At 46.3% G+C, this 15278-nt stretch overlaps 1 protein-coding gene across 3 annotated transcripts in view; it reads right to left on the bottom strand.

The window, feature by feature from the left end:
- Nucleotides 1-15278, bottom strand: part of wdr25 (WD repeat domain 25) — a 148517-nt gene that overhangs the window by 29033 nt on the left and 104206 nt on the right. For 2 of the 3 annotated variants that reach the window (XM_070879376.1, XM_070879374.1), the window contains exons 6-7: nt 15048-15188; nt 8305-9556 (exon numbers count right to left, since the gene is read on the bottom strand). In XM_070879376.1, coding sequence (XP_070735477.1) covers nt 9335-9556; nt 15048-15188 — 363 coding nt within the window. In that variant the 3' untranslated portion in view covers nt 8305-9334. Of the gene's footprint in view, nt 1-8304; nt 9557-15047; nt 15189-15278 lie in introns of those variants that run through there. The other variant, XM_070879375.1, reaches the window with a different exon arrangement.

Raw genomic sequence — 15278 nt, 5'->3', positions numbered from 1 at the left:
GGGACTACAGTGGGATAAGGGCAGAGTTGGCTAAAGTAGACTGGAAACACAGACTAAACGGTGGCACAATTGAGGGTCAGTGGAGGACTTTTAAGGAGCTCTTTCATAGTGCTCAACAAAAATATATTCCAGTGAAAAAGAAGGGCGGTAAGAGAAGGGATAACCAGCCGTGGATAACCAAGGAAATAAAGGAGAGTATCAAATTAAAAACCAATGCGTATAAGGTGGCCAAGGTTAGTGGGAAACTAGAAGATTGGGAAAATTTTAAACGACAGCAAAGAATGATTAAGAAAGCAATAAAGAAAGGAAAAATAATTACGAAAGTAAACTTGCGCGAAACATAAAAAGAGATAGTAAAAGCTTTTACAGATATATAAAACGGAAAAGAGTGACTGAAGTAAATGTTGGTCCCTTAGAAGATGAGAAGAGGGATTTAATAATGGGAAATGTGAAAATGGCTGAGACCTTAAACAATTATTTTGCTTCGGTCTTCACAGTGGAAGACACAAAAACCATGCCAAAAATTGCTGGTCACGGGAATGTGGGAAGGGAGGACCTTGAGATAATCACTATCACTAGGGAGGTAGTGCTGGACAGGCTAATGGGACTCAAGGTAGACAAGTCCCCTGGTCCTGATGAAATGCATCCTAGGGTATTAAAAGAGATGGCGGAAGTTATAGCAGATGCATTCGTTATAATCTACCAAAATTCTCTGGATTCTGGGGAGGTACCAGCGGATTAGAAAGCAGCTAATGTAACGCCTCTGTTTAAAAAAGGGGGCAGACAAAAGGCAGGAAACTATAGGCCGGTTAGTTTAACATCTGTAGTGGGGAAAATGCTTGAAGCTTTCATTAAGGAAGAAATAGCGGGACATCTAGATAGGAATAGTGCAATCAAGCAGACACAACATGGATTCATGAAGGGGAAATCATGTTTAACTAAATTTACTAGAATTCTTTGAAGATATAACGAGCATGGTGGTTAGAGGTGTACCGATGGATGTGGTGTATTTAGATTTTCAAAAGGCATTCGATAAGGTGCCACACAAAAGGTTACTGCAAAAGATAAAGGTACGCGGAGTCAGAGGAAATGTATTAGCATGGATAGAGAATTGGCTGGCTAACAGAAAGCAGAGAGTCGGGATAAATGGGTCCTTTTCGGGTTGGAAATCGATGGTTAGTGGTGTGCCACAGGGATCGGTGCTGGGACCACAACTGTTTACAATATACATAGATGACCTGGAAGAGGGGACAGAGTGTAGTGTAACAAAATTTGCAGATGACATAAAGATTAGTGGGAAAGCGGGTTGTGTAGAGGACACAGAGAGGTTGCAAAGAGACTTAGATAGGTTAAGTGAATGGGCTAAGGTTTGGCAGATGGAATACAATGTCAGAAAATGTGAGGTCATCCACCTTGGGAAAAAAAAACAGTAAAAGGGAATATTATTTGAATGGGGAGAAATTACAACATGCTGCAGTGCAGAGGGACCTGGGGGTCCTTGTGCATGAAACTCTTTTTGGATCCTTGTGCATGAATCCCAAAAAGTTAGTTTGCTGGTGCAGCAGGTAATCAGGAAGGCGAATGGAATGTTGACCTTCATTGCGAGAGGGATGGAGTACAAAAGCAGAAAGGTCCTGTTGCAACTGTATCGGGTATTGGTGAGGCTGCACCTGGAGTACTGCGTGCAGTTTTGGTAACCTTTCTTAAGGAAGGATATACTAGCTTTGGAGGGGGTACAGATACGATTCACTAGGCTGATTCCGGAGATGAGGGGGTTACCTTATGATGATAGCTTGAGTCGACTGGGTCTTTAGTCGTTGGATTTCAGAAGGATGAGGGGTGATCTTATAGAAACATTTAAAATAATGAAAGGGATAGACAAGATAGAGGCAGAGAGATTGTTTCCACTGGTCGGGGAGACTAGAACTAGGGGGCACAGTCTCAAAATACGGGGGAGCCAATTTAAAACCGAGTTGAGAAGGAATTTCTTCTCCCAGAGGGTTGTGAATCTGTGGAATTCTCTGCCCAAGGAAGCAGTTGAGGCTAGCTCATTGAATGTATTCAAGTCACAGATAGATAGATTTTTAACCAATAAGGGAATTAAGGGTTACGGGGAGCGGGAGGGTAAGTGGAGCTGAGTCCACGGCCAGATCAGCCATGATCTTGTTGAATGGCGGAGCAGGCTCGAGGGGCTAGATGGCCTACTCCTGTTCCTAATTCTTATGTTCTTATGGGAGGGAGAGACACGGGAGGGAGAGATGGGAGAGAAAGACAGACGAGAGAGAGACACGGGAGAGAGAGAGAGACACACGGGAGAGAGAGAGAGAGAGAGAGAGACACGGGGGAGAGAGAGAGAGAGAGAGACATGGGAGAGAGAGAGAGACACGGGAGGGAGAGAGAGAGAGTGAGAGAGACACGGGAGAGGGAGAGGGAGAGAGAGAGAGATACGGGAGAGAGAGAGAGACACGGGAGAGAGAGAGAGAGAGAGAGAGAGAGACACGGGAGAGAGAGAGAGACACGGGAGAGAGAGAGAGAGAGAGAGAGACACACAGGGGAGAGAGAGAGAGAGACACGGGAGAGGGAGAGGGAGAGAGAGAGACAGGAGAAAGAGGAGAGATGGGAGAGAGAGAGAGACGGGAGAGAGAGAGACGGGAGAGAGAGAGAGTGACGGGAGAGAGAGAGAGACGGGAGAGACGGGAGAGAGAGATACGGGAGAGAGAGAGAGACACGGCAGAGAGAGAGAGAGAGACACGGCAGAGAGAGAGAGAGACACGACAGCGAGAGAGAGAGAGAGAGAGAGACACGGGAGCGAGAGAGAGAGAGAGACACGGGAGCGAGAGAGAGAGATGGGATGGGGGAGAGAGACAGAGAGAGAGAGAGAGAGATATGGGCGACAGAGAGGGCACATGGGGAGTGAGAGACGCGGGAGAGTGAGAGACGCGGGAGAGAGAGACAGAGACGCGGGAGAGAGGTAGAGAGAGAGAGAGAGACGCGGGAGAGAGAGAGACGCACGAGAGAGACAGAGACGCGGGAGAGAGAGAGAGAGAGACGCGGGAGAGAGAGAGAGACGCGGGAGAGAGAGACGCGGGAGAGAGAGAGAGAGACGCGGGAGAGAGATGTCATGTATTCAACCAGCATTGTAACCCATGTATAAACTGACCTAAGTTGTACACCGTGAGAACACTAACCACTAGGTGGGAGACAATCCTAACCTGGACCTTCAGGTATAAAAGGGGAAGCTCCACCCACCTTCATCACTACCTTGGCCCCCATGAAAGTGCCAATGCCGGGTTGAAATAATGAGTCAAATTTGTCCAGGATCTGTGAGCATGATACTCGCTCCACAGAGGAGATTGCATTGACATCGCCCCATTTCCAGTTCATGACAGCAAGCCAACTCCTCCCCAGTAGTGCGGGACCGTCCCCTGGGACCGTCCCCTGGGACAATCCAGAGTGGCAACCTGTTCTCTGAATCTTTGTGGGTCACGACTACCGTGGCACTGCCTAGCACCGGAATGATCTGCTTTGTGTAAGTCCATAGCTGTGCATCAATCGGCGATAATTTTGGCCTCCTGGCCTTGGATGCCCACAACTTTTCGAACTGTTTGATACCCATCAGGGACTGGCTGGCACCCGTGTCTAACTCCATTGTCGAAAGCTTCAACAGCCATGACCATCTCAGCACCATGCTCGGTAGCCCCCTCAGTGGTGGCTAGTGGGAGCCTGCTGAGTGAATCAGCGCGGTTTCCAGTGCCCGGTCTGTGCCGAATTGTGTAGTCAAAGGCAGCTAACGCGAGTGCCCACCTCTGTATGCGAGCCGATGCGTTTGCATTTATGGCCTTGTTGTCGGCCAAAAGGGACGTTAGGGGTTTGTGATCTGCCTCCAGCTCAAATTTCCTGCCAAACAGGTACTGGTGCATTTTCTTTACCGCATATACACATGCGAGCGCCTCCTTTTCTACCATCCCGTAGCCCCTTTCTGCCTGGGACAGACACCTGGAGGCATAAGCTACCGGCTGTAACTGACCCTTGGCATTGACATGCTGCAACACACACCCGACACCATAGGATGACGCATCGCACATTAACACAAGTTTCTTACATGGGTCATATAGCGTTAACAGATTGTTGGAACATAACAAATTGCGTGCTCTATTAAAAGCCCTTTCCTGGCTGTCCCCCCAGACCCATTCGCGACCTTTGCGTAGGAGCACGTGTAGCGGCTCTAGCAGCGTGCTCAATTTGGGAAGAAAGTTACCAAAATAGTTCAGGAATTACTATACATTATAAATGCACACGAGGCCCATGCTTGAGAGAAGGTCAGTCTGTGACCTGTCCTTTATTCCTTAGCACTCAAGTGATGAAGGTGGGTGGAGCTTCCCCTTTTATACCTGAAGGTCCAGGTTAGGAATGTCTCCCACCTAGTGGTCAGTGTTCTCACGGTGGACAACTTAGGTCAGTTTATACATGGGTTACAATGCTGGTTGAATACATGACATCACCCCCCCCCCCCAAAGTCTTATTGGGATCAAAGGTTGAGTCTCTCTGGTGGTTTACGCTCCCTTGTAGAGCGCCTGAGTTGGGGCTCGGGTTGTTGGGCGCTGGCCTAAGTGTCTGCTGTTTGTGGTGCCTCAGGCCTGTCCGGACTGCCCACAGTGACTGGGCTCTCCTCCCTTTGGTTCCGGTGTTCGGTCACCTGTGGTGGAATGAACTCTATCTCATGTTCTTCCTCTGCTTCTTCTATGGGGTTGCTGAACCTCCTTTTTGTTTGATCCACATGTTTGCGGCAGATTTGTCCATTGGTAAGTTTAACTACCAGAATCCTATTTCCCTCTTTGGCAACCACAGTGCCTGCGAGCCATTTGGGCCCTGCAGTGTAGTTGAGGACAAAAACAGGATCATTTGCATCAACACATCGCGCCCTCGCATTCCTGTCATGGTAGTGATATTGTGACTGGCGCCTACTCTCGACAATTTCTTTCATGGTGGGGTGTATAAGGGATAATCGGGTTTTGAGCATCCTTTTCATTAGTAGCTCTGCGGGTGGAACCCCTGTGAGCGAGTGTGATCGGGATCTATAGGCCAACAGGAGGCGTGACAAGCGGGTTTGTTGGGAACCCCCTTGGAATCTGAGCATCCCCTGTTTGATTATCTGCACTGCTCGTTCTGCCTGGCTGTTTGAGGCCGGCTTGAACGGTGCCGTTCTAACATGGTTAATTCCATTGCCTGCCATGAAGTCCTGGAATTCAATGCTTGTGAAGCACGGGCCATTGTCGCTGACCAAGATGTCCGATAGACCGTGGGCGGCGAACATTGCCCGTAGACTTTCTATCGTGGCAGAGGATGTGCTTGAATTTAAAATGTCACTTGATCCATTTGGAGTAGGCGTCTACTACAACCAAAAACATTTTCCCCATGAAAGGACCTGCGTAGTCCACATGGATGCGTGACCAAGGCTTGGCGGGCCATGGCCAGGGGCTAAGGGGGGCTTCCCTGGGCGCATGGCCCAGCTGGGCACACGTGTTGCACCTGCGAACACAAAGTTCCAGATCTGCGTCTATCCCTGGCCACCAAATGTTTGACCTGGCAATTGCCTTCATCGTGACAATGCCCGGGTGCCCATTGTGGAGTTCTCTGATGAACACCTCTCTGCCCATCTGGGGCATGACTACGCGGTTTCCCCACAGTAGGCAATCGGCCTGAATCAAGAGTTCATCCTTGCGCCTGTGAAATGGTTTAAATTTCTCAGGGCATGCCCTGTACGTGGCTGCCCAGTCCCCATTCAGGACACATTTCTTGACTAGAGACAATAGCGGGTCTCTATTTGTCCAGACTTTAATCTGACGGGCTGTCACGGGTGAGCCTTCGCTTCCGAAAGCTTCAACAGCCAATCCCATTCTCATCGCCATTGATACGTCCTTACTACACATTATAAATGCACATGAGGGCCATGCTTGAGAGGTCAGTCTGTGACCTGTCCTTTATTCCTTCGCACTCAAATGATGAAGGTGGGTGGAGCTTCCCCTTTTATACCTGAAGGTCCAGGTTAGGAGTGTCTCCCACCTAGTGGTCAGTGTTCTCACGGTGTACAACTTAGGTCAGTTTATACATGGGTTACAATGCTGGTTGAATACATGACAAGCGGGAGAGAGAGAGAGAGAGACGCAGGAGAGAGACGCGGGAGAGAGAGAGAGAGACGCGGGAGAGAGAGAGACGCGGGGAGAGAGAGAGAGAGAGAGACGCGGGGGAGAGAGAGAGACGCGGGAGAGAGAGAGACACGGGGGAGAGAGAGAGAGAGACACGGGAGAGAGAGAAAGGCACGGGAGAGAGAGAGACGCGGGGGAGAGAGAGAGAGAGACACGCGGGGGAGAGAGAGAGAGAGACACGCGGGGGAGAGAGAGAGAGAGAGAGACACGAGAGAGAGAGGGAGAGAGAGACACGCGGGAGAGAGATACACGGGAGAGAGATGGAGACACGGGAGAGAGAGGGAGACACGGGAGAGAGAGGGAGAAACACGGGAGAGAGAGAGACACGGGAGAGAGAGAGAGAGACACGGGAGAGAGAGAGAAAGGCACGGGAGAGAGAGAGAGAAAGGCACGGGAGAGAGAGAGAGAAAGGCACGGGAGAGAGAGAGAGAAAGGCACGGGAGAGAGAGAGAGAAAGGCACGGGAGAGAGAGAGAGAAAGGCACGGGAGAGAGAGAAAGGCACGGGAGAGAGAGAGAGAAAGGCACGGGAGGGAGAGAGAGAAAGGCACAGGAGGGAGAGAAAGGCACGGGAGGGAGAGAGAGAAAGGCACGGGAGAGAGAGAGAGAGAGAGAGAAAGGCATGGGAGAGAGAGAGAAAAAGGCATGGGAGGGAGAGAGAGAGAGAGAAAGGCACGGGAGAGTGAGAGAGAGAGAGAGAGAGAGAGAGAGAGAGAGAGAGAGAGAGAGAGAGAAAGGCACGGGAGAGAGAGAGAGAAAGGCACAGGAGGGAGAGAGAGAAAGGCACGGGAGAGAGAGAGAGAAAGGCACGGGAGAGAGCGAGAGAGAAAGGCACGGGAGAGAGAGAGAGAGAGAGAAAAAGAGAAAGAGAGAGAAAGGCACGGGAGAGAGAGAGAGAGAAAGGCACGGGAGAGTGAGAGAGAGAGAGAGAGAGAAAGGCACGGGAGAGAGAGAAAGGCACGGGAGAGAGAGAGAAAGGCACGGGAGAGAGAGAGAGAGAGAGAGAGAAAGGCACGGGAGAGAGAGAGAGAGAGAGAGAGAAAGGCACGGGAGAGAGAGAGAGAGAGAGAAAGGCACGGGAGAGAGAGAGAGAGAGAGAAAGGCACGGGAGAGAGAGAGAGAGAGAGAAAGGCACGGGAGAGAGAGAGAGAAAGGCACGGGAGAGAGAGACACGGGAGAGAGAGACACGGGAGAGAGAGGGAGAGACAGGCGGGGGAGAGAGGGAGAGACACGGGGGAGAGAGGGAGAGACACGGGGGAGAGAGGGAGAGACACGGGGGAGAGAGGGAGATACGGGGGAGATCGGAGGGGAGGGAACTTAGGGAAGAAGGATCACGTTCTTCCAACCCCCTACAAGGGACTTCACTGGAGTGGATGATATCCAGAAGTCATGACACTGTCACTATTCACTTCATACCCAATAACCCTGTTATACAATGCCCCATCATTGGTGCAGGGTGGGTGAGGAGGGGTGGTGGTGGGGGGAGGGATGTACATGGACTGGGGTAAGGCACCTTGGCTGGAGGAGGCATGCACTTGGACTGGGTGAGGCACTTCGGCTGGGGGAGGGATGTACTTGGACTGGGATAGGCACTTCGGCTGACTCTTGCTGTCTTCCGGGGAGCTCTGGCCTCTGTCGTTTCAGGAAGTCAAAGTGGATCGAGTTACAATTTGCAAAGTCAGTGAGACCTTGGGATGGGCAGATCCAGTGACACATTCCTGTGAAACTTCAGGGTGTGGCTTATCCTCCAAGGGGACCAATCAGAAACAAAGAGTGGAGCATATTGGCCATTTTGGCAGTACCCTAACCCTAACCCTAAATGTCCTTATTTTAAATGGCTGAACTAAACACATTGACATTAAATTGGTCCCATAATTTACCAGGTTCCAACAGGACATTACTTCTGGATATACTCCATGATGCAAAGCAATCTCTGCAAATTGTAGAAGGCAATTCAAGGGTCAAACAACTAAATAGTAATTAAAAAAAACAGCTGGCTTCATATAGCTAATATACCCAAATATTAAAGAAATGTATGGAAATATTGAAGTAAAATTAACAACTTTAATTTCCTCCTTCAAATCAAATAATTTATCCTTTATTCAATTTTATGAAAACTTTCATTTTATGTTGCCAGCTTCAACAATTAATTTTATATATTTCACAGAACAAGGCTCAGCATTGAATCTGGTCATCTTGAGTTGCTGATCAGCCCTGCGAGCACACGATTTGCCTTCATCGACTCTTCCATTCTGTTGGTTACAGGTTGCCAGAGAGATCTGGTCAGCGTTTCCAGAGATTGTTGAACAACATAACCAAAGTACCATAAAAATGTATTACAGGTGACATCTAACGACATATTGTTGATATGGAAATCGCGCACTAGGTCCGTGTAACAGAGCAGGTTTCCAGTCGTCCTTGTTCAATCCTTGCCACTGGATAAAGGCCTAGCTCTGTCGAGCCCATGTGACGGCTGATGTGCAACGGTCACAGGCATCTTCCACCCTCTCAATGGCATCCTCGTTTGAGGGACCGTCTATGATGAGTGAGACAGCAATGACATTGCATGTCGACAATTATAAATACATGTGGCATCATTGTTTTGAAGTTATAGTTGCAACTATAGGATTCCAGCTTCTGTAGTGAATGATACACTACTAAATCAAATGTATGCAACTCAGACCAACAACTTGTTTAATATCATAATCTGTTGAAGTGTTGGCTCGTTTCACTTTTTAAAACACTAAACTATCACTAAATAGCATTGGTCCTTTTAACCATGGCCAATATTTAGTTGCACAGAACAATGTATGTATTCTGTATGCCAAGGCCTTACCTGCACTGCAAGAGTCTGGGTATATTGGCCTCAGTCCATCTTAACCACTAATCTAGTATGCAAATTCTTCAGGCTTGTTTGACCCTCATGTTTCTGTATTGTACATACCTGATAACAAACCGAGTATACATGGCTGAATTAATCAGCAGACTGTTCCGTGAATAAAGGGAAATTAATTTTGCTAGTTTTCTTGGAAGTTGCAAATTTGTTTTGTGATTAAGGAACAAAATAATGAATGATAATACGCACTTACACCTCAAGTTCAGCTTTCACTTACTGCTCTTTTACTGGCCATCACTGCCATACTTTGATTTCTCCACTCCAGTCACAAGTTGCAATAATAGACGGGTGTACAGGGTGAAACGAAACATCAATGCAGGCCTGCTCGTGGGCAGGCAAAGTATGAATTAGTTTTGAATTCAGATAGTTGTAAAAACAGACTGTCCCATCAGCACTTCCTGTGGCAATCAGAGCCCCATCAGTTGAAAATTCACAGCCCACTGCATATCCTTCCACCTGTAAAATATGTAAGAAGTTCATTTACCAAATATAATGATGGTTAATGAAGTCCTGTTAATGCAGATGTTTTCATATTAGTGCTACATGTTGAAGCAACGTTTTACAATTTACTTGAGTTCTACAATATGCAAAACTAAATCAAAATATTTAAGTTGCTACGCATCCATTTAGAAAAATAAAAATGGAAAATTGGGAGTCTGCAATGTCAGTGTGACAAATTTACATGGGCAGTGCTTTTTTATAATTATTTATGGGATGTGGGCATCGCTGGCAAAGCCAGCATTTATTGCCCATCTCAAATTGCCCTCGAGAAGGTGGTGGTGAGCTATTATAAATGTGAACAAAAGAGTGCACATGTATATATTATAGATAGAGATAGAAAAGTGAAGGAGGGAGAATGAGAGAAAGGTGGATAAAAACATTTACAGAAAGAGAAAATATTACAGAAACTGTAGCAAGGGAGGGAAATGAATGGGAGAAGGGGGGGGAGGGGATAACACAGCAATTAGAAAGTGAACAGGACAGAATGTGTGTGTGTGTGTGTGTGTGTGTGTGTGTGTGTGTGAGAGAGAGAGAGAGGAAATAAACACAGGCATCTAGAAAGAAAAAATACTACAGAAACTATAGAAACAAGGACAGAGATAAAATATAGATACCACAAGTAGAATACAGAAATCGGAGACCATTAATAAAACTAGAAAGGAGCAGGAAGAATGTTTGTTGCTGGAGCTCTCGGTGGGCCCAGATTTTAAAACAATGTATCCTCTGACTCACCATGAACAACAAGACAAGAATTCCACTACTATATAATTTCTTCTTTATGCTATCCTATTTCATTCTTATTTTACTTTTCTACTGTGCCACTACTTCTGAGCTGGGAGTTGTATCTTTGCCGTTTGGGGCTAGAATTTCCACTGGCTTATCGCCCGGTTTCTGGGCGGCATTGTCCATTGTGGGCGATAACCAGGTGAGCGAGAAATTGCCCATCTGAGTTATGCCGGTGGTTTCGAGGTACCGCTGGGGAGGGGACTGCCGGTGTGCACGGTCCTCAGATCGCGATATTTGGCTCAGCGGTGACCTATAGGCAAGTATGAAAAAAAACGCCCACGAGACTCAGCGGAGCTGGGTGGTAGGTGAGCAGTTCTGCAAAAAAAAGGTTAGTAGTTGTTTTTTTACTTATTATTTTAAAATTCTGTTGTGGTGATTTAGGTTAAAAAAGCCTGGAGAATGTTCAATGATTTTTTATGTTCTATTTTTTGAAAAAATTATTTTTAGTGCTTTTCTGCTCCTAGGCTCAACCCGCAGCCTCGAGGTAAATTTTTAATGATTTTATTATTTATTGTCCATTTTCTTTAGGAACCGCCCAATTGACCCTAAATTCCACTTTTTCGCCGAGAATCGGGGTGCAACGCCCATTTATTTCGCTGGGCGGATTTTTTTGGGGGGGGAGGGGCAAGTTTTCGCCGGCGATAATCTTGGGAATCTTAACGGTCTTTTGGGCGGCAATCGGGCGCTGGCGGATTGTTAGAAAATTCTAGCCCCGGTCTCTAATTGGCTGAAAACCAATTTTGAATTAATTGATCTTGAAAGCAACCAGTTCAAATTAATGATGATTAAGTTAAGCTGATATAGGACACTTAAGTGCTCAATAATATTTCTTCAGGTGGTCCAGAAATACTGGCTCCACCAAAACAAATTATTCCATTAGCACTGCCTAAGAGTTAACTCAAATAATCAGAGATGATAGACCTAAAGTGATGCCCTCCGTCACTTTAACAGTTTCCAGTTTCCCAGTCCCAACCGTCTCCTTTTCACCATGGATGTCCAATCCCTCTACACTTCCATCCCCCACCAGGATAGCCTGAAGGCGTCCGTTTCTTCTTCGAGCACAGGCCCAACCAGTTCCCATCCACCACCGCCCTCGTCTGCCTGGCTTAACCTGTTCTCACATTGAACAACTTCTCCTTTAACTCCACTCACTTCCTCCAAATTAAGGTGTTGCTATGGGAACCCGCATAGGTCCTAGCTATGCCTGCCTTTTCGTGGGATATGTGGAATATTCTTTGTTCCAATCCTACTCGGGTCCCCTCCCTCACCTCTTTTTCCGGTACATTGATGACTGTATCGGAGCCGTTTCATGCTCTCATCCTGAACTTGAAAATTTCATTCACTTTGCACCCAATTTCCACCCTGCCATCACCTTCACATGGTCCATCTCCGACTCTTCCCTTCCCTTCCTTGACTTCTCCGTCTCCATCTCTGGGGATAGGCTTTCGACCAGTATCAACTATAAGCCCCCTGACTCCCACAGCTACCTGGACTACACTTCCTCCCACCTCGCAACCTGCAAGGACTCCATTCCAGTCTCCCAGTTTCTCCGTCTCTGTCGCATCTGCTCTGACGACGCCACCTTTCACACTAGTGCCTCTGACATGTCTTCCTTTTCCTCAACCGAGGATTCCCTCCGCCATGGTTACCATGGCCCTCGACCGTGTCCGTTCTATTTCCCGCACCTCTGATCTTACCCCTTCCCCTCCCTCTCAGAACCATGACAGGGTTCTCCTTATCCTCACCTTTTACCCCACCAGCCTTTTCCGCCACCTCCAGCATGATCCCACCACCAATCACATCTTCCCCTCCCCACTCAGCGTTCTGAAGGGACCGCTCCCTCCGCAACACCCTGGTCCATTCCGCAGTCACTCCCAGGACCCCTTCCCCTTCCCACGGCACCTTTCTGTGCAAGCGCAGGAGATGCAACACCTGCCCTTTTACCTCCTCCCTTCCCAGGGCCCCAAATACACCATCCAGGTGAAACGGCGATTTACTTGTACTTCTTTCAATTTAGTATACTGTATTTGCTGCTCACGATGTGGTCTCCTGTACATTAAGGAGACCAAACGTAGATTGGGTGACCGCTTTACGGAGCACCTCCGTTCAGTCCGTAAGTGTGACCGTGAGCTTCCAGTTGCCTGTCACTTTAATTCTCCACTCTATTCCCACTCTGACCTCTCCGTCCTCAGTCTCCTCCACTGTTCCAATGAAGCTCAATGCAAGCTCGAGGAACAGCACCTCTTCTTTCGTTTAGGCACTTCACAGCCTTCTGGACTCAACATTGAGTTCAACAATTTCAGAGCGTAGCCGCTGCCCTTTCCACAATCCCCCCCCCCCCCCCCACCTGCACCCGAGAGCCTGTTTCTTTCTTTCTTTTTTTTTTTCCTTGTTTCTAATGGCAGCTGGACATTATCCCACCATTCACACCATATCTTGACTAATGTTTTTCTAACTCCTGACATTACCATATGAATTTGGGCCATCATCCCTTTTGTTTCTCTAATCTCTCCTGTCTTCCAACCTATCACAGACCTTCCCTTTTGTTCTTTCTTCCCCTCTCCCTTTCAGTGCTCGTTAAGAATTAGTTCTTTCCGAACACTTTGCAGTTCTGACGAAATGTTAATTCTGCTTTCTCTCCACAGATGTTGTCTGACCCGCTGAGATTTCCAGCATTTTCTGTTTTTATTCCAGATTCTAGCACCCGCTGTATTTCGCTTTTGTGTAGGTATTTACAGCATCTGATAAAAACTGTTAATATATGTGGCGCTGACTTGAGCAGATCTGTTTAAATCTAACAAATAAAATAATGCATTAAAATGAACTACAGCCATTCCCATTACAAATAGAAAAAACAGATACTATGTGCAGCTGTCCCCTTCCCCCAGTTGATTTTATTCATGTTTGGCCCAATGTCTGCTGGTCTCTTGATGTGCCTGACGGGAGTAAAACAGAATCAATAAAATTTTAATTTGATTTTAAATGTCTAAAGTTTAATTTGTTTATTGTGCCGGTTTTAGTGCCCACCCCCCCACCCCCCCCCGCCCTTTTAGCCAGGGGGCACTTGTATAATTTGTGTTTTCAGTGCCCTAAAAAAAAACCAAAAAAAAACAAAACAAGGGGGCCTTGTTTGAAAGTGTTTGGTGTGCCCCCACCCTCCCCCCCTTTATTCAGGGGGTACTTGAATTAATTGTTTCATTCAAAATAGTTGTAGCAATACACACCAAGGTCAAGCTTGTTTTACAATGTTAGGTTTTAAAAGTCAAACTGTTAACACAGATCGTTAATAATGTAACTATTTAGTGTCTAAATATCACTTCAACTATGCTGAAAAGTATTATGGTTAACAAGTTCTAACCACACCAGAGAAAATGCAAAGTATATACCCTGTAATAAAGAAAATAAAGAGAGACACACACACCAGTAGCAGAAAGTGAGATCGTAGACATTAAGAGCAGACAGAGACTTGCATATAAGGTGACCCTCCTATTTTCAACCCCAGTAATCTATATTTCTTGTCTTATGTGTGAGTATATATAGTGCACGTAGTCCCTTTTCGCGTACATGCTCTGAACAAAAAGTATGAGTTGGCTGCCAGTGTCATGGACCCTGAACCTATTATGTCACACAAGTGGTGGGATATGGGTTGCACTAATGATTTCCCGCAGACTAATTTTGTCTAATGTCTGCCACTGAGGGGAGGCATCAAGTGGAGACGATGCACATCCCCAGAGTGTCGTAAGCAGAATTTAAAAAAAAATTGGGTTGGTGTTTGGATATGAGTTTTGCAAGACCAAAGAAACCTACTTCAAAAGGTCTATTTTTCAAATAGGAATGTCACAATAAAGTTCAAATAGAAATATTATTAATTCCATTAGTCTAACAATTCAAATAAAACAAATGAAAAGAAAAAAAAATCTTGTTTGAGGAAAAATTCTAAAGCACAAAGTCTATCAATAACATCATTACTATTCACTGCTACATCCCAGTGAACATTTAGAAACACAAGAACAACTAATCAGTTTTCACGGCTCAAATTGCAGTACCGAATAAGCTCTGGAAGAACAACCGTTGTTTTCTGTGTTCTAGCAAATGATCTGAGGCACATTCTTTTAAAAGGAGTGGTCCAATAAAAAAAAATGCAGAAATTTCAGGGGATGTTTGAACATCCTGAACATCTCTCCCCCTCCTGCCCAGGCCACTGCTTCCTCCGAATGACAGACGGAAAATCAGAGGGAGTCATATCCAGCAAATAATTTCAGAGCAGTACTGGTGAATATGTTAATATGCATTGTACACATGCATCCTAACAAGAATAATGGAAAAAAAATCTAACTTTAACAAAATAAGTGAAAAAATCTGAATGAGGTCAAACTGGCACTTATGCTCATATGAAGCTACCTGTTAGGCTGTGAAATTATATTCACAGTAAAGTGCAAAATATTAATTTGAAGATCTGCCAGTTGGAAAAGCTGTTTTGTGAACAATTTCTATGCTATGTAGCTGTTACATCTTAGCTGGTTACGTCATCGGGATAACTCACTAATGGTGCTCTTGTTGGATTTTATTGCCAAGTCAGAAAGAGAGGCATTGCTGAACAGAACGATGGTTTCTGTTCAATACTTCTTCTCCAATATTAAAACAATTTATTAAAAAATACCTTATGTCCTTCGTATCGTTTCCTTTTGTTCATCCTGTATGGTCGCTGGGTAGAAAATAGCACCATATAGTTGCCATTGGTTTGAGCAATGAAGACAGATTCTTTGGGATGAACAGCCATGCACGGGATAGTGTATCTTTCCTATGGGGGAGAAAGGGGTTAGAAAATCTCAATTAAATTCTGTGCAAATCCACAATAGTGATGCCTCAAATGGTTTCAGCAATGAAATAA

The sequence above is a fragment of the Pristiophorus japonicus genome, chromosome 4 (assembly GCF_044704955.1).
Source record: "Pristiophorus japonicus isolate sPriJap1 chromosome 4, sPriJap1.hap1, whole genome shotgun sequence".
In the NCBI taxonomy this organism is placed as follows: domain Eukaryota; kingdom Metazoa; phylum Chordata; class Chondrichthyes; family Pristiophoridae; genus Pristiophorus; species Pristiophorus japonicus.
Note: the sequence above shows the minus strand (reverse complement) of the source record. Positions and strands in the feature narration are given on the sequence as shown.